Raw genomic sequence first — 23,649 nt, 5'->3', positions numbered from 1 at the left:
GTGTGTGTGTGTGTGTGTGTGTGTGTGTGTGTGTGTGTGCGCTCACGCGCACGTGTGTGTTGGGATTGATGTCTCCAGATTTTGCATGTGGGCATCCTGAAACATGTCTCCACCCACGTCACAGCTGCCTCCCCCAGCAGCCCTAGTGTGCAGAACCAGTACTAGCTGTTAATGTTGACTTTTCTCCCTTGCCAGGTATCTGCACATGGTGTCCATTGTCAGCGCTGTCCAGCGTGCACCAGGCTGATCCATGGTCACTTTCCGGGATGGCAGCAAGGTGACTTCAGCTGAGGATGACCCTGACTGAAAGGCTGCGTGAGAAGATATCTCAGGCCTTCTACAACCATGGGCTGCTCTGTGCATCCTACCCCATCCCTATCATCCTCTTCACGGGGCTCTGCATCTTAGCCTGCTGGTATGTTTCTGAGTTGTCCTGGATATGTTGGGCCAGTGTGTTGGGACAGTAGGTTTCCTAATTCTGACTGCTCGGTAGCCCTTGGACTGTGTATACTTTTTATACACTGACCGGCGGCTGGTTGAAGCTGCTGGGTGGAGAGCTCTAGTCCTGGGGTATTTAGCCACTAGACTGAAACAGACCATTCTGGCCCTGACGTAGGGATTCTCCAGATTTGTTCAAAATTATTTCAGAATAATGTTTAAATGCTTTTAAGAAACCACAAGATGATTGAAAGGCATGATTTTTTAATTTTCCTTCTCAACAGTGACAGTTTCATTTTGGTACATTTTGGTACCTGGTTGAGAGCGGGAGCAGTTGAGTGTGTTGCAAAACCAAGTCCATTTGAACAATTTCTTGGACACCCTCGTTCAGGCTCACCCAGAGACTTGGTTCTGTGCTCTCCAGTCATTTTCTTGTGGCCACGAGGAGCCTCTTTCTGATCTCTTGCTGATTCTCAGGGCCAGCTGTGGTCACCAAGGACTGTTGTGGTAGCTGCCTTCCATCCACATCTGTCTTTCTATCACAGGGCCTCACAGAAGCTGAAGGCTGTGGCTTATAAAAGGATAGGCTCGGTGTAAGAAGATACCTGATGGCCTTTTTGGCTCCAAAACACTGACACCCATGAAAAGAGCCAACTGTATGATCCTTGCCTCTGGAAAGAATTCTGGTTTCCATATTCATTGTACATCTGACATTTATTAGATGTAGTCATTGCTGTGCTGGAAGGAGGGTGGCTCAGGACTGAGCTCACTGTTCAGTTTGTTAATGATCCCAAGCTCTTTTCTAATTAGGACTAAGAAAGATGAGCATCTTTCATTGAGAATTTCCTGCTGGGTGCTTCATAATAATAACCTTGGGAAGCGGTCCAGTTATATTTCCATTTAACCAAAGTGAGGTCGAGGATTGAAGACTTGCATGGTGTGCACAGTTAATAAGCAGGGACGCTGGGATTTAAATCTAGGCCTAGGGATTCTGGTGCCAGCACTATGGCACTCTGTCACCCTGACTGTCCTCGCTGTGGATGTGTATTTATACTGACGTTTAAATTTTGTTACATTGTGTTGTACAGGATACTTATGGCTACATCCTATAGGAGATAAATTAGTAGAACGTAGCTCTTGTTTTTTCCTCTAGGTTAGTTATTTCTTTCAGAATCTCTTTCAAGATCATACTTTTCAAAAATCGTCTCTCTCCTTCAAAATCATACTTTCCCAGGCTTGGCCTGTGTGATAAGTCCATGGCTCTTAAACCTGAGCTAGCAACAGAGTCACCTGGACGGCATGCTAAACACAGATTGCTGAGCACCACCCTAGAGTTTCCATTCATCAGGTCTGGGATGAGCCCAAGAATTTACATCTCTAACAAGTTCCCAGGCCTGGGGACCGTGTGCTGAGAACCACTAGACTGTGTCTTTCTTGAAAATTTCTCTGAAGTTCTATCACCTTTCAGTGAAAAGAGTTTTCTCTCTTATTCTGATTCTTGGAGCAGCAGTGTGTGGGGACACTCATGGTTATTATCACTGATGTTGCCTTCTGTTGAGGGTGGTAGAACTTAGCTTCCCCTCCACTAAGTTCTCAGCTCCTCGATGGCCTCTTTACACATGCCTCAGCACATGGGAACATGGTAAGAAATACTTGATGGATGAGTACATTGGATTAAACTTGTCTGCTCGGTGAGCAGTTTGTGTTGAGGAGGTGGTAGTTGTGATTCCCCTTCCACAAACACACCTCTGGCTACGGGAAACGGAAAGTATGTTTCCTCTTTGCTGTTCATCTTCTGGGTATTGGGTGTAGCCAGCTGAGACCAGGCAGCTTCCTGGACAGGGAATGTAGGATATGTGTAGCAGCTGCTTGGGTGCAGTTGGGCCTTATCTTTGAATGAATAATTTGATATTACACAAATGTTTCAGAACAGACAGTCCTTGGATTTATGATATGAGGGCCTCTGGTATGAAAACCTTAGGAGACAGCTGACATGTCAAGTTTGGAGAACTCCCTCTTGACTCGTGGTGAATTAGAATAGGATGGAAGTTGGGGAAGAGGCAGATGTGATGAAAACAATATTTAACAACCAGTACAGCCCAGATGCAGCCAAGCCTGCCTTATATTTCACAGGTGCTTCTGGCTGAACATCAGTCTAGAGGAAGAGGTGGGTGGTGAGGCTCAGGGTAGGACTAGGCTGATGGGAAGGAAAGGAAGACTGATCTTCATTGACCTCCGGCTTTGTAGGTCCTTTGATGCTTTTCCTTTCACACACACACTGTTCCATTTGGTGCCTGACATCCTTGGAGGGGGTGGTTGTGTCCTAGATTTTTTTTTAAGGGTGATTAAACTAGTATGGAGAGCTGGTAAGTGGTAAATATTATGACTGGCAGGTCCCTGTGGAAAGCCCTGTACTTTCTCTACTTCACCCAGGTGATAGGAACGTTTTGAAGAATACTATTTGGTGCTGATAGCTTTCATTGCAAGATGTTTGCTCTCTGAACAAGAAGCCTGAGAGAGATGGTCTCAGTTGCAGTGGGCCAGGATTAGGGCCTGGCAGGATCTGCCTAGACAGAGAACAGTCTTTTTGAGGCAGTAGCCCTATATAACAGAAGTTGGGGAGAGAGCACAAAGTTGGGTTTTCTCAATAAAGATGCCTTAAAAAAACAAAAGATGGCCATAATAAATGCCAAGCACTATGCCAGACCAGTGATGCACACATCATTCCTCTCAGAAGTACACAGTTGTGGGTCCAAGACATTGGATATTGTGCCCAGCAGATGTGACCTGGCCTTGGGGCAAAGGGAGACAATGTCAGGGAGGCTTCTTTGGAGGAGAGCCTCTGAGCTGAACCCTGCGGGAAGAGTAAGTGGTGTCTTCGTCTTCATCATTTAAGGTCATCAGTCAGCTCGTTCAGCAAATGGGCAGGGAAGGGAGTATCCTGGCAAGCTCCAAGAACCTGCTACCTCCTCTGGTCCCGCCCTCTGACGGCACCACAGTTTCCTCATGTCTTTGCAGTCCAAAGTTTTTCTTTGAAGAGAAAAATCAGCCTTGTACTCTCCCATTCTTAGTGCTGTGTACTTACTTTCTCAAACCAACATCTTTGTCGAGTTATCTCAAAAGAGTTTTTTAACAACTTTTCTTAAAATCTGATTGGCTTAGGAAACATTTTCCAAGGCTAGATGAAGTCTGTTAGCCTCCAAAAATGATAAAGTTTGTATCAGAGAATCCACGGGTTGTGGGTCTTTTGGGGCAGGAGATGAGATGTTGTGGACTCAGGGCACAAGCCTCCGTGTCCTCTTCTGACCCGGGAACCTTCCCTCTGCAGAGCAGCTTCCTGCTTCTGTTCAGAGCCTCGGGTTGCCTGCAGAAAACAGAGTGTGAGTAATAGCATTTAGTAGTTTCATTAGATACCTAGATTCTGTTTAGTTGTTCATCTTGTATTGTTCCTGGAATGAGACCCTTGTGCAGCTTGAACTCAAAGGGCCCCTGCACTTGATGTCCTTGTTCAGATCTGTCAGCCACCTGAGCTGTAGACCCCATTCTTCAGCACTGGACCACCCTGGGAACAGTGAATGCTTTTTCCTCCAGGAAAATCTGATGAAACTTGCAGCACGTAGACCCTGGCAAGAGGTGTCTTCACATTTCCTAGAGGTTAGGCCATCAGGACCTGAGGGTGTGGCCCAGCAGCAGCCCAGCAAGGCAGAGGGCGCCGTTGCTCCCATTGCGCCCTGGGATGTGGTGGGTGCACTGTTGGGTGAAGAGAGAGTGCTCGAGCGCCAGGCTAGCGGACTGCCTGTGTGCAGAACAGAGGTCAACGTGAGGGTCATTGGGTCACTTGTTGATCCTACAGCCTGCTGCTCATGGCTAGAGATGGTGATTTTCATTTGGAGAGCAAGTTAAATCATAGTGAGGCCATTCTAAACCTCATGAAGAACGGTAATCTTGCAAACTATGTGGGTATTCCAGAGCAGGCTTGGCCCCTTTCCTCGTCCATTTTCTCTGGCAGAATGCAGTACCTTTGAGCTGAGGCTGCACATCTCCGTTGCATGGTCTCTGTCCACCTCTCCCCCCATCTCCCCACATCTCAAGTTTCCCCAGATCACCATGAGTCCTTGGGAAGTGTGCATACAGGGGCCTGTATTAAAGGTTCCTTCTTTCTACGCCCATGTGGTCACCGTAGACACATTTATATTCTCTTTGTGATCAAGAAAGAAATCTAAGTAACTGAAGCCTTATGTGCAATTGTGCTTTGGAGAGCCAGCTGGGTAGCTGAGAATGAGTCCCAGAGCACCCCTCATCTCTGCCCTGAAGCCTGCACTTGAGAGCCCAAGGGACCAGCTCCTGCAGCTGCTCCAGGATGCTGACCTGTTCAGCATGCCAGAGCCAAAGCCTCCCCCCAGCAGAAGTTAACTCCTGGCCTCACAAACAAGCTCTGGAAAAGTTCTGAAATGCCTGTGGGAGATCAAAGACTCCTTTACCACCCCAAATTTCCTCAAGCAGGAAAGGGCAGGAGATCTTAGAAGTACCACCTTCTAGTCTTTTGCTACCCCACCTCTAGCCCTGTACTGTTCTCCCCTGAGAGGCGAAGAGAGAAAACATCTCCCACCCTGATGCCTCCAGATAAGTGCCTTGTGCAACATCTCTGAGTGTCATTTCTGAGGCTGATGTTTCCATCTGTCTTCGGCATCTCCTGAACCTCCATCCTAGATGACTGGGAGTGAGGAGGAGTTGAGACTAGAGCCAGTAGCATCCGTGTAATTGTGGGATGCAGGGCAACAGGACAGTGCACGGAAGCTTGGTCAAGAAGCAGGGGAAAGGACCATTAAAGGTCCTAAATATACTTGCATGGGAGTGGTTGAAAGGTCCCCCCTCCCCATCCAAAAGCCCACCCTGGCCCAGGGGATGGCCGTCGCCTCACCCTGCCCCAAGACACAACGGGATGTATACATCTGACCCCAAGCCCTCTTGTTTTTATATTCAGGCCCCTGCCAGGGTGGCAACAAAAGGGATATATGGACAAGAAGGGCAGGGCCAGGTCCTGGGATGTGAGAGGGCAGAGGAGCTGGTGGTCAAGAACCTGTCCCAGGGAGGAGGGACCATGGGTGAGCCTACAGTCTGTACCTTCAGCACATGCTGTGTTGTGATGGACTTCACTTCAAAAGCCAGTTTAAAGATAAATTTATTAAGAATTTCCATACCAATGAAGACATCCAGATGGTAAACAAACACATGAAAAGATGTTCAACATCGCTCATCATCAGGGAAATAAAAATCAAAACCACAATGAGATACCACCTCATACTGGTCAGAGTGGCTAAAATTAACAACTCTGGAAACAACAGATGTTGACCAGGATGTGGAGACAGGAGAACCCTCTTGCACTGTTGGTGGGAATGCAAACTGGTACAGCCACTCTGGAAAACAGGAGATTTCTCGAAAAATTAAAAATAGAATTACCCTGTGACCCAGCAATTGCACTACTAGGAATTTATCTGAAGCATACAAAAATGCTGATTTGAAGGGCACATGCACCCCAATGTTTATAGCAGCACTATCAACAATAGCCAAATTATGTATATACAATGGAATACTACTCAGAGATGAAAAAGAATGAAATCTTGCCATTTGCAACAACGTGGATGGAACTGGAGGGTAGTATGCTAAGCGAAATAAGAGAAAGATATCACATGATTTTACTCATATGTGGAATTTGAGAAATTTAACAGGATCATAGGGGAAGGTAAGGAAAAATAAGATAAAAACAGAGGAAGGCAAACCATAAGAGACTCTTAAATACAGAGAACAAAGTGAGGGTTGATGGGCATGGAGGGTGGGGAAAATGGGTGATGGGCATTAAGGAGGGCACTTGTTGGGATGAGCACTGGGTGTTACATGTAAGAGATGAATCACTGGATTCTACTCCTGAAGCCAAGACTACACTGTATGTTAACTAACTTGAGAATAAAATAAATAAGTAAGTAAATAAATGAGAATTTCCATAGAGCTACTGCAGAGCATTAAACCCCAAGCACCGAGACCTTCTGAGTGCGGAGTCCTGTGCAGCCATATGGGTTATGAAGCCAGCCTCGCGCGTGGAACATCTGGTAGATAAATAATCCTGAACATTTCCTGAACATCTTTTATGTGACTGATATTGGGGATGCAGAAATTAAAATGGCATGGACCCTCCCTGTACATTTCTTATATTAATCATGCAGATGAGAAGTCTCTAGGATCAGTGTTTGCAAGCTGCCATGGAGAACAGAAGACATGTGCCTACCTGCCTGGGATTGGAGGAATACAAAGGCTGTGTTGCCCTGAAGGACAAGCAGGGATTTGGCTGGCCTTGGGGAGAGCAAGGGGAGCCATTTCGTTTTGGGCTCCCCTGAGACAAGGATTTGAGTACATACATGTAGCTAATGTGTAAAATGAAGTGAGCACTGGTAGGAAGGTGGAAAAGTGAAATAGGAAGGAGCATCATCCAGCAACTTACCACCACAGGAAGCTGTGTAATCTCACTGGGGAACGCTGAGAAATGGTGCAGGACGTCCACCTCAGAGCTCGTTACCTGGGTGTGGGGGCAGCCAGACCGTGCCAGGGTCAGCAGACTCTTTCCCTGCAGGGCCAGTTGGTAAGGCCACATACGGTCTCTGTCACGTAGTTTTGTTTTGTTTTTTTAGTAACCCTGTAAATGTGTAAAAACCATTCTTAGCTCACAGGTCACACAGAAACAGGCCAGGGGCTGTAGTTTCCCAACCCCTGATCTACACAACATCAGCCACTGGTTGAGGGCTGCCTCCAGCCAGCATCAGTTCCCACCGCCTAGTCAGAGAGGCCTCCAGCGGCAACAGAACAGTCTCAAGCGAGAGAGATGCGGATGCTAACAGTTGGAAGTTGAGCCAGCATGCCCAGAAGTAAGACTAGAAGGGAGAAGGGGAGGGCAGCAGCCTCTGGGGATGTGTTGGGCGGCCAGATGTGGGGAGCAGGCCATACAGGTGTGGTAGCAGGTGGTGTGTGGGCTGGGTGGGGGGGAGATTGGAGATTTTAGTTCCATATTTGATTAAGAGATAAGTGATTTCAGGGGTAGAAGCGGAGAGTCTAGCTGGGCTAGTGCATTCATTGCTCTAGGTGAGAGGTGATTGTTGCTTAGTCTAAGCTGAAGGTCTGGAGGTGGTGAGATGTGGTGGTGTCTGGATGTATTTTGAAGGTGGAGCCTTCAGGATTGTCTGAAGACCAGATGTGGAATATGAGAAAAAGAGGATCAAGATCAAAGTGCTTGGCCTGAGCAGCTGGATGGGTGGAGCTGAGACAGGAAAGGCAGGGGAGGTTTTGGAGACCTGGTTCATTTCCTTTGCCCCTGTAAGATCAGGCCAAGCCAAGATATAATCTGGTCTTAGAAACGAGTTTTGCGGAAGCAACATGGGGGTGGTTGTAGAAATCTCCAGACAGTTTCTTTCTTTAAATGTCTAGTCTGTTTTCCAACCTTGGAAAAGTGAGTGTTTTTACTTTTGAAAATTGCCTGACGGTTTTCTTCCAAGTTTTCCTTTTGGCTAGAATTTGGTAGCTGTGGATGATGATTATTCCCTTGCATTTTGCAATTTTGTAGACTCTTTTTCTTGCGTGTTTTTCTTTTGCCTATGTTAAAAGGAATGTGTGGATGTTTCAGTTTTTTAACAAGACAGAAATGCAATACACGGTATTAGAGTGTGACGTTAAGAGCACAGACTCTGATGCCTGTGCTGACATCCTGGTTTTGTCACCTTCTGGTGAGGATATAGCTTCTGCATGTCACACTGGGTTGTGCTGAGGCTTAAATGAGCAGATAGATGGAAGGCACTTGGATTGGTGCCGGACACATAGTTGGTGCTCAGTGAGAGGAACCATGGCTAGTATAGAGACAGAGACAGGAAGGTCCGCTGCCAATGGTAAGAACCATGTTGGGGTGAGTGTAGGGTCCTTTGGTAGCTCACAGAAGGAGGGGCCCCAACCCAGATTTGGGGAAAGATTTCCTACAGCAGGTGGTACTGCAAGTGAGGCCGCCAAGGTGAGTTATCTAGGAGAAGAATAGGCAAGTGTGCTCCAGCAGGGGCAGAGCCTCAGAAGCAAGAGAGCAGTTGTGTGACTCCGAGGCAAGGTTGGGGAATGGCTGGGAGCCTTTTGAAGAACTTCAAGGCCTGTAGACTTCATCCTGAGAAAGCTGGATGCTCTGGAGTGTGCTGCCCTTCTTTTTCTTCCTGCTGCCATGTTTAGACTCCTGGAATTCACAGATATTTTTTAATTCACAGTTTGAGAAGCAGGCTGCCTTTGGTTCAGTCAGTGTGTTTTGGGCAGCTGTGGTATGGAAAGTGAATGTAGATGTAGAGTGTACTGCCTGCTTTCATCTTGTAGTGAAGCTAAAGCTCCATCATTCTTAGCTCTGGGTCCCGAGACTCCTCTCCACATTCAGAGCCCAGAGGTTAGTCTGTGTTGTGCAGGGCTTTCCAAAGCAGAACCTTAGCTGAATCTCCAGAGACAGCCTTTGACGCCTGTCTCCAAACAGCTGAACCTCGGTTTTTGGAAGCATCGAGAGAGGAGCCAGTGTTCATGTACAAGGGAGTCTCCATGTGATTGACAGCTGATTTCTCCTCAGAAACCATGGAGGCCAGAAGGCAATGAGAAAACGTTTTAAATTTTGAATGAAAAAAATCAAGTATCCTATATTCTACAAAACTAGTCTTCAGTAATGAAGGAGAAATAGAGATATCCATATAAACAAAAGCTGAGCGGGCCTGCACTACAGGAAACACTAAAGCAAGTCCTTCAGGCTGAAGTGAAGGGATACTAGACAATAATTTGAAACCATAAATAAAAGTAACACTAGTAAATATAACCAGACTTTTATATTTTTGGTTTGGTTTGTAACGTCTGTCTTTTATGATTTATAAGGCAGGGGCACTGAATAGTAATTTTAGATCTGTAGTGATGGGCATACAATGTATAAATCGTAATCTGTGGCAATAACAATATAGAAGGGAAGAAACAGATATATAGCAAAGTGTTTAGATACTATGGAAACTAACCTTCTCAGGCTGGATAATTTTCAGCTGTCTTATTTTCAAGGTCACTGATCTTTCTCCTGCCTGCTCACATCTGCAGAACCCCTCTTTAACAATGCTATTCGATGTGGGTTGTTAATAATAATTGTAATCCCTATGGTAACCAAACAGTAATTTGAAAATACAGAAAATGAAAGAAGAAGGGAGTCAAAGTGGCACATAAAAAAATTAGCCAAATACAAAAAAGGGCAGCAATTGGAGGAATTGAGGAACGGAAGTCATACAAGACATAAAATGGCACAAGTAAACCCTTCCTTATTAGTAATCACATCAAATGGGAGTGGATTTAACTCTTCTATTAAGAGAGACATTGGGGTTGCTTGGGTGGTTTGGTTAAGTGTCTGGCTCTTGATTTCAGCTCAGGTCATGAACTTATGGTTGGTGTGATCGAGCCTCGCACTGGGTTCTGCGCTGACAGTGCTGACTGCAGAGCCTCTTTGGGATTCCGCTCCTTCTCTCTCTCTGCCCCTCCCCCACTGGCACGCTTGTACATGCGCTCTCTTTCAAAAAATAAACATTAGGGGCGCCTGGGTGGTGCAGTCGGTTAAGCGTCCGACTTCAGCCAGGTCACGATCTCGCGGTCCGTGAGTTCGAGCCCTGCGTCAGGCTCTGGGCTGATGGCTCGGAGCCTGGAGCCTGTTTCCGATTCTGTGTCTCCCTCTCTGTCTGCCCCTCCCCCCGTTCATGTTCTGTCTCTCTCTGTCCCAAAAATAAACGTTGAAAAAAAAAATTTAAATTCAAAAAATAAACATTAAAAAAAATAAGAGGGGCGCCTGGGTGGCTCAGTCGGTTAAGCGTCTGACTTCAGCCCAGGTCATGATCTCACGGTCCGTGAGTTCGAGCCCCGCATCAGGCTCTGGGCTGATGGCTCAGAGCCTGGAGCCTGTTTCCGATTCTGTGTCTCCCTCTCTCTCTGCCCCTCCCCCGTTCATGCTCTCTCTTTCTCTCAAAAGTAAATAAACATAAAAATTTTAAAAAAAATTAGAGAGACATTGGCAGATTAAATTTACAAAGAATCTGTATACTGTCAACAAGACACTTCAGATACATAGTACACTTGAGATATAAGAACACAAAGAAGTTGAAAGTAAGGATGGAAAAATATATTCCATGCCAAACAGTAACAGAGAGAGAGACCTAGAGTGGCTCTATGATTGTCAGACAACATCTAAAAGGTAACAAAATAAAGGGACATTACATATTGATAAGTGCTTTAGTACAGCAAGAGTGCATCACAGTTATAAGCATTCACACACCTAATAACAAGGCTACAAAATAAGTGAAGCAAAAACGGACAGAATTGAAATGAGAAATTGAGAAATCCACAGTTATAGTTGGATATTTCAGTTCTGTGCTGTCAGTACTAGATACAAGAAGAGACAGCAAGATAAGGAAACGGAGGACTTGAGCAACAGTGTCAACCAGCCAGACCTAACAGACATGCAGAGAACACCCAGCAACAGCAGAAGACATGTTCTCAAGTGCTCGCGGAGCAGTCTCCAGGATAGACCATCTGTTAGGCCACAGGCAAGTCTTGATGAATTAAAGAAGACTGAAATCAGATAGAATATCTTTTCCAATCACAGGGGAATGAAACTAAACATACTAGAAGGAAAACTGGAAAATTCACAAGTAGGTGGAAGTTAAACAGGATATTCTAAAACAACCAATGAGTCAAGAAGTCAGAAGGGAAATTCAGAAAATACCTTGAGGTGAGGACAAAAACAAAGACCCGAAATACCAAATCTTTTTTTTTTTTTTAATTTTTATTGTTAACGTTTATTTATTTTTGAGACAGAGAGCATGAACGGGGGAGGGTCAGAGAGAGAGGGAGACACAGAATCCGAAGCAGGCTCCAGGCTCCGAGCCGTCAGCCCAGAGCCCGACGCGGGGCTCGAACTCACGGACCGCGAAATCGTGACCTGAGTTGAAGTCGGACGCTTAACCGACTGAGCCACCCATGCGCCCACGAAATACCAGATCTAATGGGATGCTGTGATAGTCGTACTACGAGGGAAATGTGTAGCTGTGAGGACGACTCAGTACTCCTGTCTAGAATATATAAAGAACTAAAAATCAATGAGGAAAAGACAGCCAACCCAATTAAACAGAAGAGGGACTTCACAAGAGGTTATGTCTGAATGGCCAGCAAGCATATGAAAGAATTTTCCACATTGCTGCACATGGAAACCACAGGGAGATACCACTACGTTCTCTTCCACGTGGTTACATTTAATTGGCCTGACAGTGTCAAGAGGTGGCAAGGATTTGGAGCAGTTGGAACTCTTGTCACACTGCTGGTGGGAACATACGTTTGTACAACTACTTTGGAGAATTGGTATTCTCTACAAAGCCACACACATACACTATAAAATAACACTTCCTTCTGGGAACACACCCAACAGAAATGAGTGCTGATGGCCACCAAAAGCCATCTATGAAAATGACCGTAATAACTCCATTCTTCATAACTGAAACCGGAAACAGCCGCAGGTTCCTCGACAGTGGAATGGATAAATGCAGGGTAGTGTATAATTTAGCGGAATAGCACATACCTACGGGAAAGAATGATCTGATATGTATGGATGAATCTAGCAGATAAAATTTAGGTGAAAGCAGCCAGTCACAAAAGAGAACACCCGTAGCATGGGTGATTTTATGTATAAGTCATTACAAAGGCAAAACGAGTTTATGGTGATGGAAGTTCTGAAAGTAGTTTGGGGTGCTCTTCGCTGGGCAAGGGCACAAAGCTGCCTTCTGAGGTCCTGGAAATGTTCTATAGCTTGATCTAGGCAGCGGTTACCCAGGTGTGTGCCAATGTAAAAGTTCATTGCACCAGATAGTTAAGGTTTGTACATATATTGTATCAAAGTTGTAAATTACAATTAAAAACAAAAGTTTTGTTAAAAAGTGAGACATGACACAAAATGAAAACGTACATGGGTTTGCCAGCTTTTTGTTGTAAGGCCAGGGCTTTTCCTGTGTGAGTGGTGGGTCTAGTGTAAAATCTAGTGTAAAATACACTCTCAGTGTGTTATATACAATTTTTGTGGTCTTTTTAAATTGGAGCAGTTGCCCAGCAATGTACATCAGGATCCTTCTGGATTTTTATTTTTATTTTTATTTATTTATTTAATGTTTATTTATTCTTGAGAGAGACAGAGACAGAGTGTGAGTGGGGGAGGGTCAGAGAGAGAAGGAGACACAGAATCCGAAGCAGGCTTCAGGCTCTGAGCTGTCAGCACAGAGCCTTGACACGGGGCTCAAACTCACAAACTGGCAGATCATGACCTGAGCTGAAGTCGGACGCCTAACCGACTGAGCCACCCAGGCGCCCCTCCTTCTGGATTTTTATACATTCCCCCCCCCTCCCCGGTTTCTTATTGTTGTCTTACTTTTAATTTGACAAGGTTTTTTTTTTTTTTAGCATCTTTATTATGTCTCTAAAAATATTCATCCAGTCTGTTTTATCAATTGGACTTCCTTGTAAGCTTTCTGTGGCTAAAAATAAGCTTGAAAGTTTTTTTTTTAATGTTTATTTTTGAGAGAGAGAGAGACAGTTGCGAGCAGGGGAGGGGCAGAGAGAGAGGGAGACACAGAATCCGAAGCAGGCTCCAAGCTGTCAGCACAGAGCCCAACGTGGTGCTCAAACCCATGAACTGTAAGATCATGACCTGAGCCGAAGTTGGATGCCTAACTGAGCCATCCACGCATCCTGGTTTTTTTTGGAAAAGTTCTTTTTTCTTTTTTTTTTTTTTTAAGTTTGAGAGAGAAAATGGGCACATGTGTGCAAGTGGGGAGGGGCAGAGAGAGGAGAGAGAGAATGAATCCCAAGCAGGCTCCATCCTGTCAGCTCTGAGCCCAACATGTGGCTCGATCTCACAAACCATAAGATCATGACCTGAGCTGAAACCAAGAGTCGGACACTTAACTGGCTGAGACATCCAGGTGCTCTGAGCTTGAAAAATTCTGATATTCTGATCTGGGTGTCTTCTGAGTGTCTTTCTAGTTCCGAAGTTTTATGACTCCGATATTGTGCACACACATGCAGTCCCAGCAGGGAGAATGCAGTGCGGCTGTGCTGGCCCCTGTGTCACTCATTTCGGCGCAGATTGTGCTCCTGCCGTGTCCTAACCCTTCTCTCCTTCTTGTTCGTCCCAGCTGCCCACTGCTGAAACTGCCCCTACCAGGGACAGGACCGGTGGAGTTCACCACTCCTGTGAAGGACTACTCGCCCCCACCCGTGGCCTCTGACCACAAACCAGGGGAGCCCAGTGAGCGGCCAGAGTGGGTAGGTGCTCATTGTGTGTCTGGGGAGAGCCCCGAGGGTTGGGTGGAAATTGGCCAATGCAGGGGTTCTGGGAGTGAGAGTGAGGGTGGCCAGCTTCGGATTGGTGGGTACATGTACTTGAACAGCTTTTACAAAGGCACCACAAATATTTCATTACACAGTTAATGAATAACCTTTTTTGAAAGGAAACGCCACGTGACACAAAAATGTGACTGTCCTCAACAGCCAGGTGGGATCTGTGGTGGTTGTAGCTATGGCCAGATGGGTCTGGAGTCCTACCTGGACTGCTCACATACCATGCCCGGGCCCAAGCAGTGCTCTGGCAAGCAGGCCATCTCCTCCTTGTCCCAAGTGGTCACGAGAGCCATGGAGCATCCTTAGAGAATTTTCTGTGATCAGGGTCTCATATATCAGTGTGCACCTCATGTTTTCAGATGTCACGTCTGATTTTCTCCTCACAATGAAGTTTGGTAAAAAGTGTTGAGTTTTTGTGTTTTGGGTTTTTTAAATCTCTTTTATAGTTAGGAAAGGGGGCCCAGGGTGATGAAGTGCCTCAGTTACCTAGTTATAGATGGGGTCAGCACTGGATCAGAACTCCAGGACTCCTGACCCCAGGTCCCTGCTTGTTCTGGGCCATAGTATTCTCAGTTGATTGCCTCTGAGCTGAGCACTGATGTAGCCGAGGACGTAACGGTTGCTCTAGCTGAGGGTCTCAGGTAGAGGACTTAACCCGCTGTGACGCTGGACTCGTTATCTGGAAATCTTACAAGCTCGATTCGCCCATCTCGAAGGCTTTTACCTGCCAGGTAGTAGATGAAGTGTCCTTCCTTCATACATTGTGCTTTGGTCCCATGGATTTGTGCTGGACTGAGTGTATTGTTGAGGAGGAAAACCAAAGCCTGGGGAACAGAGCTCTTCCTTTTCCGCCCTGTCTCTGACAATGATGATACATTCCTCTCTATCCTTTATAGGTAATATAGCAGTCAGGCAACTTGTTGTAAACTTGCCCCTACTGTTGCTGAAATAGAGACAGAGCTGGTAAGATAGGTGTGTGTTAAGCCATATATTAATCTGGCTTAATGGGACTCTGTCCATGAAGGTCAGAGGGAGCATGGTGTGGTGCTGGCAGAAACTGGTTCTGTAACTTCATGTACCAGCTTGACCATTGGCTCACTATGGGACCTTCTTGGTTCAGACCTTTTACCTTCATTAATCTCTTGAAGCAGTTGTACCACATTATGGAACTGATGGTTTGTGGTCACAACAGGGGAGTCTGTATTTGTGGATGTTTCATGACTAGAAGAGTTCGGTTGGCCTGATAATACATGGTAGGTATTTAATGGTACGGCTGTTGTGGAGGTGACTTGTTTGTGACCTCTTTGAACTTCCTTAATGCCCTTCATTGGTCTGGGATGATGATAGTAAGTAGGTGTACAAATAACTTCAGGGCTCAGCAGTCAGAAGATGGGCTGTTTTCTCTCTCTTTGGAGCCCCCACCCCTTGAAGGATTGAGAAGGACCCAGGCCTCAGTGCAGTCACCTAGTGTTTTGCAGGTCAGGGGTCAGTTCTCTTACCTCCACTGACCATTCATGATAAAAATTCAGGCCAGCAATATAGGAGCAGTAAGGACTGATTTAGTTATAAGGAACAGAAAACTCAGCTCAAACCAGAGTAATCAAAAGGAATTTTTAGAGTCCTAGAACTCAAGAACACTATGGTTTGGGCCTCAAAAGGAGTTCACCTCTCGGTTCTTTTGGCTCCACTCTTGATCTGCTTAAAAGCTCCAGCAGCTTGAGCCTTATGTTCTTGCAATATCTAATCCAGTGCAGGATGAGAAGGTGCCAGGTTGTATCTAAGTGAGGTAGCTTGCCTGTCCCCAACCCAAATCCTGTGATGAAGGTGGTGCTTTGTTGACTGGCTTCATCAGCTAGTTGTCACCATCACTAGGCTTAGAACAAGAGAGGACCATTTCCAAAGGAAAATCAGGAGGCTCGGGCACTGGGCACAACAATGCAAGCACCTGCTGCCTACTAAGGAACCAGAACATCCTTCATTCCTCCATTCATTCCTGTATTCAGCATATGTTTACATTCTGCAGTGTACCCAGCAGGATGATCTAGGGGACACGTAGAGCCTCACAGCTTCTGGGGAGATCTGTCTGGTTAGAAAGAGAAGACAAAGATGTCAGTTCAAAATAAATATATGTCAAAGGGACACAGGAGCCAACTGAAAGAGTTCCCAATGGCCAGTGCTAGAAAACAAAAGATATTTTGCAAGAAAATAAAGTAGTATTGGATTATAACCCAGAGTATAAAATATCTTGAGTTCATGTGATTAAGTAAATGGGGGAAAATAGATAAATCCAGGCAAAAATTCTAAATAATTTATGTAAATACTCTCCCTCAAGGGATTAGAATATAACTTCTCTTCCTTAAGCATGGACTGTGCGTAGTGACTTCCTTCCAAAGAATACTATATGAAGAGAGGGAGCAAAGAATCACTTTACAGTGGAGAACCAGACAGTTACCTCCCCAGCAAGGAGGTCAGGGTCAATGTCAGCAGTGATAGATCAGGCTGATAGTACATACCCTTGATGCGTGACAGGTGAGGCACTCTACCTCTGGTCTTTCTCCCAGAAACCCATAACCCCAGCCTAATTATGGGAAGTTGGATGAATCCCACTTGAGGGACTTTTTATACAGTACCTGACCACTACTCCTTAAAATTGTCAAGGTTATCAAAAAGAAATTCTGAGAAACTGTCACTAAGGAAAACTAAGGAAACCAAATTTTCTTAGTTTTTACCTAATATCCTTTTTCTATCCCAAGATTCCATTTAGGGCACCACATTAAATTTAGTGGTTACTTTCCCTGTGGCCTCCCTTGGCTACAACAGTTTTGCAGACGTCCCTTATCTTTGATGACCTTGACAGTTTGGAGTGGCAGCCAGGTATTTTGTAGAGTGTTCCTCCAGTGGGATTTGTCTGTTTTTTTCTAGATTAGACTGGGGTATGGGTTTGGGGAAGACCGCGGAGGAGAAATGCCATTCTTTCCACATCCGTCAGCCTCTTAAGTTATTTTTTACATTCCCAAACATTAAAGTTCAGTCTTCAGGCCACAAAACTCTTGGCACAAAATTTTTAAAAAGCTTTCTAATGGATGTATAGAGTAATCTCCCTATGGTTTTAATTTCCGTTTCCCAGATGACTAATGTCGTGTTTATTGTATTTGCATATCTTTCTTTGGTGTTTTTAGGTGTTGCCCATTTTGAATGAAGTTGTTTGGATTTCTTTTTACTGAATTGTAAAAGTCTTTCCATATGCTGGAGGTAGCTTTCTGTACAGTCGTCTTTCTCCCCTTTAGCTGTGGTGGCCCCATAGTGTGATGACAGCTGCAGTGTGCATTTTTGCTTTTGTGTGTCCTGCAGAGGGGACTCTGATCCACCCTGCCAGGTCCTGGTGCTCTTAGGCCCATCCTCTGTTGGAATCACTAACCAGTAGCCTTGTTGGGTTCAGAGGGACACTTCTTTCTGAAAGAGGGATGTTTCTACCAACGGAAGGGAAGAGCAAAGCAGAAATGGTAGAGACTTTCCATTTTGCACACGCGTGTGACCTTGGGCAAGTTACTTAATACTTTTGTTCCCTCATTTCTGCATTCAGAAAATGGGGATGATAATCATACCTACGTTAGACGTTGTCAGAGGATTACATGAAGGCATGCAAAGGCTTAGTGCAGTGCCTGGCCCATCACTTGCACTTGACACATGTTTGTGGCTAGCACTGTTGTCATTGTCCTTGATCAGATCTGGCCAAAGTTCTGGAGGGTGACCAAAGTTCACATGCTTGGACTGCCCTTTGGGGCGCACCAGGCCTGCACTCCTTATCCTTTAGCCTGAGCTCAGATGCCACTGTCTCCAGGAAGCCTTCCCCAGCTCTCTTGCAGATTCGTGACCTGTCTCCCCTCTGTGCTCTGTTTCCACCCACTAGAGATCATTTTCTATTCAAACGTATATAGTCCAACATTTTAACATAGTAGATGCTCAAGAAAGTCTTCTTGTTGAATAGAGAAACAGCACGGCTTATTTAGCAGACCAAGAGTGTAAAGTGAGGCATTTTTCTTGGAGCATGGTAGTTGATAAGGTGGGACCAAGTTGAACCCCAGGTTGTGGGGTTTCAACTTTAATTGGGCAGTGGGAAGCCAGTCCCCCAGAAGCATCAGCTTGAGGAAAGTGGCGATAAGAAGATCAGATGTATTGAACTTGGAGAAACTTAGAGACAGAGGTGACCATGCTTAGGGAAAGGGTCGGGGTGTGCAAGGGATGGAGACATAGATCCTCAGGAGATGCCAAATCCAATTATAATAGTTTTAAGCCATGATAATGTGACTACATATAAGTGACCTGTTTTTGGCCACTTTGCCAGATGGTTATGTGTGTTGTTTTGTTTGGTCTTCGCAGTGATGAGGTGAGGTCTGGGACTCCATCCCTGTTCCCTAGTAAGAGACTGGGGCTTAGAGAATGTAGACACCATTGTCCAAGGTGCACAGCCAGGGCTGACACTGGAAGTTGAACCCAGGTGGGTCCCCTGAGACCGCCGTTCCCACCACACCACACCCGCTTACCTGCCCAGGTCTGGAGGACAGATCAGCAGCCACGTTTTCCAGAAGAGCTGAGTTAACAGGAGTCCTCTGTCATGTTCTGAAGAGAGCTTCTGGGTGTGTCAGTGTGAAGGTAAACTCCCTGGAGTTTGCTCTGTCTGCATGTAAAGGAAGGACTGTGTTTTAAACAAAACAAGCCTGAGGTCTCTTGCACTGGCCTGGCTCTCCCAGACCAGGTCATCATGAAACCTGAACTTCACACTAAGCCCTACCTGGCAGGCCGCAGAGCTGGTTAGGCTACCAGGGGCAGCATTGCAATGTTTGTGGTGGCTGGCTGAGCCTGGACACAGGAATTCCAAGGAGCCCTGGTCAGGGGCCTCATACTGTCAGTGCTGGTGGCCAGAGACCCCAGGGATCCCTAGGACCTCAGCTCCCCTCCTACACTGCTCATGTTGGGCCTTCCCATCTGTTTCCTGCAGGAACTCTCATGGTTTCCAACCACCCAGGCATGCTGGCTGTTGAGAAACAACAGGATTGAGAATTGGGCAGCCCTGGCTTTAATCCTGGCTCGACTGTCTGTCAGCTGTGTCCTTGGACACATCCTGTTGTCTCTCTGGGCCTTGGTTTTCTTATCTGGGTCCCATAGCTCCGGGTCTCCCAAGGCTGAACTCAAGGTGGCAGCCAAGGCTGCACTCTTCTCCGAGCCCGGTGTGGGGACACCTGACTTGCAGGCTCTCTCAGCACCCACCTGGCAACAGGCTCCTTGCAGGCTGTTGAGCTGAGGGTCTTCATTCCTCACCGGGTGTTGGCCGAGGGCCCCTTTAATTCCTTGTTTCGTGGACCTTCCAGAGCAGCTGACACATGGCTGACTTCATCAGAGTGGTGGTTCCAAAAGAGGGGGGCAGAGGAAGAATCACAGTCCTTTTTCCTTCCAATTTTTATTTGTGTGTGTGGCAAAATACAACATAAAATTTATCATCTAAACCCTTTTTAAGTGTATAGTGCACTGGTATTAAATACATTCATGTTGTGCAACCATCCATCTCTATAACTTTTCGTCTTGTAAAACAGAAACTTTGTACCCATTAATACCCCTGCCACCTGCCATTCTTTCTGTCTGTATAAATTTCACGACTTTAGGTACCTCATATAAGTAGAATTGTACAGTACTGACTGGCTAATTTCACCCAGCATAACGTCCTCAAGAATCATAGTCTTGTGTAACCAAGTCTCAGAAGTGACATGTCATTACTTTTGTTGTAGTCTGTTTGCCAGAAGCAGGTCGCTGGGTGTAGCCCTGTCTCCAGGGGGATCGCCTGTGGGCAGGAGCACCAGGAGGTGGGGGTTACTGGAGCCGTGTTAGAAGACTACCTGCCACAGCCTCCATCTAGTGAGGAGTCCGCCCTCTTTGCCCACAGGCATCTGGATCCACGGGCCCTTATGCTTCCTCCGTCGCTCACTTTGGATACCATGTGTTGTGTCTGTTTCCATGTCTGTTTCTCCCTTGAATGTCCAGTAGTGGTTATGATAGGGCCTAGTGCAGTGAGTGGTGGGCCCTGCCCACATCCCGGCTACCCTTTTATTTTAGTGCCTGCCTGCCTGCTTTCCAGCCACCAGTTTCTGCATCTCATACGTCAGAGCATCTCTGGTGAAGGCCTGAGGTGCTGGAGGATTCATGCCCCCTGGGAGCAGCACTCAAGCAGTAGCTGCAGGGGTTGGTATGTAATACCTCAGCTCTCTGATCTTTCAGATGGGATGACTCAGCTAAACCCCATTACCGACAGAGGTCACTTGTCCAGTAACACCCTTTGTTGGCTGCTTTCCCTCCCTTGTTCCTGCCTTTACTCCCCTTCCTGTATTTTCTGTACCTTCCAAATAAACCACCCAGCTTAGGGTCTGCTACTGGGGATCCCAAACTGAGGTAGTGAATGACAAGAGTCAGGCGCATGCCTGTTGAATAAACCACTGTAAGAGAATTTTGATGCCCATAAGAGGGGGTTGCGGGCACATATGTTGGGTGACGAATTTGCTACGATCGTGATAAATGAGGGGACTCAAGATCTTGGAAGAGTTGGAAAAAAAACTTGGAATAGCTGCTTGAGAAGTTCATTTGGAAGTCAGGGAGGGTGTATCAAGAGGCTGCCAGCAGAAGGAGGCCAAGGCCGGGAAGCAGGGATGTGCAGTAAGAATCACTGGTGCATGGTTCTTGTTTGTTGAGGCTGGCCGCCTGAGGCGTGCAAACAAAGGAGCTGTGGATTTACCCAGCGCTGGTGGAAGGACAAAGGAGAGAGAGGTCTGGGGTGAAGGAGTTACATGTTCCTGTGAAAATCTGATGAAAGCCTGGGTCCTCTCACCTAAAACTGATGATGGTAGTAGTAATATGTACACTTCCAGGCAGAAACTTAAAAATATTTGGGAAGCAGTGTGCTCCTAGAACTCCTAGAGCCATCCCTAGAGCCCAGGGAGAGGGCTCTAGTTTCTGAGATGTTCATTAGTACTTCATTGAAATGGTGGTCCGAATGGTCCTGGCTGGGGAGAAGGTGCCTGGGTGGGAAGGAGGCTGGAGAAGAAGCGGAGGGCCCAGGAGCTAGAAGGAGTTTTGCACCCAGAAGCGAAGGGCTCAGTTGCACAGGCTCGGTGGGCCTGAGGGTGGAGGTGGAAGTGGAAGGCAGAAGGGGTGGTATGTGCAGTCACAGCCTCGTGCCCAGTGGGAACAAACCCAGGTCTGGAGGCTTCCTGGTGTCATGCTGTTCCTGGATGATACGCTGTGTCCTTCACAGGGCTTGAGGATGGTTGCCCTGGGGATGGCTCTCCTCGTAGAGCTGTTTGTCTCCAGACAGCTCCTCCCCATTCAGGCCTGTGTGAGGACTTGAGTCGATGAGCTGCTATTCAGGTCAGAGCCTGCGGCAGCGAGCTCCATCCAGGTTCCTCTGTGCCTTTAGGCAGCTTCTAGCAGCCTGAGTCCGGTGCAAATGACAAAGCAGGTGCAGCCTTCTGTCCCCAGAGCCTTTGTAAGACGTGGCTTCATAAATGTAAACTTCACAAAGGCGTAGGTGGTTGCCTTGAGTTGTTCCTTTGTGTCCAGGGGCCCAGGAGGCCTTAACTTGCCATTCGTGTTCAGCATCCTGACCTTCGCCCGTGCGATAACCTGTAGTCAGGCATCATCGAGGGGCTAAGTGGCCTTTCATCTACTCCCCCACCCTGTGGAGTCCCTGATGGCGGCACAGGTGTGGGGATCGCCCTCTCAGCTCCCTCCAGCCGGCACCACAGTACGTCACGGCCGTGGACGGTGTTCCCTGCCTCCAGTTGGATGACAGTGTAACTCCAGGGCAGCCTTCCAGAGCACTGCGTTCATCTGGTCACCATCTCAGAGACACTCAGGGGCTTTTCTTTGGCAACTGGTTAGAATCCAGGCAGCTCAGTCAGGCGTCATCATAGCCACCCCTCATTTTAGCTGTGATTTGTGTTACTACCTGACAGGACTCCTTAGTGCTATCTAGACCGTCTGTGCTCTCAGTGTCCCTGGCACCCCTGAGGCCCTCACCGTCCCTCTCCTGCCAGTCCTTGCCCACCTCATGGCTCCACCCACCTTCTCCCTTGGCTGTAATCCTGCCACGGCTAATCCAGTACCTCATTATGGGGGTGCTCCATGACCGCTCCATCACTGGGAGTTCCTGGCTTGCCTGAGACATGTCTGAACACTTTGGTTACTTAGGTGCTTGTTGTTAGCTCTTTTAGGGCAGATGGCAGGTTCTAGTGAAAAAGTGTGTGATGTCCATTGAGGAGACATGGGTTTGAGACCTTGCAGCACCCTGCGGGAGTTATGAAGCCCCAGCTAGTCACCTTGCGTCTCAGAGGACTATTGTGGGGGGTTGATGAAATGATGTGCCACACTGTCTATTGCTAACATTTCCATTAATACCTGTCTGTGCACGTGCTGTTTGTATACACACGTGTGTCTGTGTGGTGTGAGATGTGTGTGCATCTTGATGCTGCAGGGTGAATGTCAGTCACCCCCCTTTCACAGTGAGGAAACTGAAATCCAGAGAAGTCAAAAATGTTTCCAGGGCCATACACTTAGAGAGCTGGGATTTAAAGTTGGGTCTTTCGGTCTTTAAAAACCACTGACCTGCAAATGGCAGGATCAGTAAGACAGGCTGCACCCTCTTGGGAGCTGATGGTCTACTGTGAATTCGGCAGACGTTTTCCATAGAGGGCTAGATGATGAATGTTTGAGGCTTTGTGGGTTACACGGTCTCTGTTGTGAACACTCACCTCTGCCATTATTGTGGGAAAGCAGTCGTGGACAGGACGGAATGGAGTGGACCTGGTTGTGTTCCAGTAAAACTTGATTTAGAAAAGCAGGCGCTGGGCTTGATTTAGCCTGTAGCCATAGTCTGCCGACCCCTGATCTATGGGGAAGTGTGTAGGAATGTGGTTCATAAATTGCAAAGAACCCCTTGGAGACATCTTCACTTTTGAAGGCCCATCTTTGGGCCCCACAGTGCTTTACCCATAGTAGATGCTCAGTAAATCCTTATTGAGTGTGGGCCCGTTTCTCCCTCATGTGCCGAGCTGACATTTTCACCCCTGCCCTGTTTCTTCTGCAGTACGTGGGTGCCCCGGTGGCTTATATCCAGCAGATATTTGTGAAGTCTTCAGTGTCTCCCTGGCACAAGAACCTCCTGGCAGTAGATGTGTTTCGTTCACCTCTGTCCCGAGCATTCCAGCTGGTGGAAGAGATCCGGAACCACGTGCTGAGAGACAGGTATCCCTGTCAGTGCCCCCAGCCTCCCTGAATCTGTTCCCTACTGAAGGTGGAGGGTGTACGGTCCTCGGTGTGATTCCACTGTGCCAGCCAGTGCTGCAGAAATTGCACAAGTGAGAATGGTGGGTGAGCCACTTTCACATTGTGGCCCCACTACCCCTCGACCTACACGGATGGCACACATAGTTTCATCCGCAGGTCTCAGACAGAGTAGGTGTCCACGGGGCTGACCCTGTGATGAGCTGATGGGGAACTGCCTGCCTCGCGCCTCAGATGGCTTATTGCCCAACGGTTATGAGATGTGGATATGGTGGTGGTAGCCGAGCTGAGGAGAAGCACACTTCCCCTGGGGATCGCTTCTGAAGCCCCAGCCCGGGTGGCGCTCCCCAGCCTGTGCTGGCTTCACAGGCTGCTTCACCCGCTCCGCTGGGTTTTAGTTAGCTGAGGGCTTTGACATGC

At 47.1% G+C, this 23,649-nt stretch overlaps 1 protein-coding gene and 1 long non-coding RNA gene across 3 annotated transcripts in view; one reads left to right on the top strand and one right to left on the bottom strand.

Annotated features, from left to right (window-relative positions):
• Nucleotides 1-23,649, top strand: part of SCAP (SREBF chaperone) — a 72,990-nt gene that overhangs the window by 36,264 nt on the left and 13,077 nt on the right. For both annotated transcript variants that reach the window (XM_023248298.2, XM_045049495.1), the window contains exons 2-4: nucleotides 196-415; nucleotides 13,698-13,827; nucleotides 23,033-23,190. In XM_023248298.2, coding sequence (XP_023104066.1) covers nucleotides 294-415; nucleotides 13,698-13,827; nucleotides 23,033-23,190 — 410 coding nt within the window. In that variant the 5' untranslated portion in view covers nucleotides 196-293. The remainder of the gene's footprint in view (nucleotides 1-195; nucleotides 416-13,697; nucleotides 13,828-23,032; nucleotides 23,191-23,649) is intronic.
• LOC123382999 lies at nucleotides 13,821-18,960 on the bottom strand. Its single transcript, XR_006592151.1, has 3 exons — nucleotides 18,695-18,960; nucleotides 18,447-18,580; nucleotides 13,821-15,985 (listed from the first exon to the last, which is right to left on the bottom strand). It is a non-coding gene; the product is annotated as an uncharacterized LOC123382999 (long non-coding RNA).

This window comes from Felis catus, chromosome A2, assembly GCF_018350175.1.
Source record: "Felis catus isolate Fca126 chromosome A2, F.catus_Fca126_mat1.0, whole genome shotgun sequence".
Lineage (NCBI taxonomy): Eukaryota > Metazoa > Chordata > Mammalia > Carnivora > Felidae > Felis > Felis catus.
Note: the sequence above shows the minus strand (reverse complement) of the source record. Positions and strands in the feature narration are given on the sequence as shown.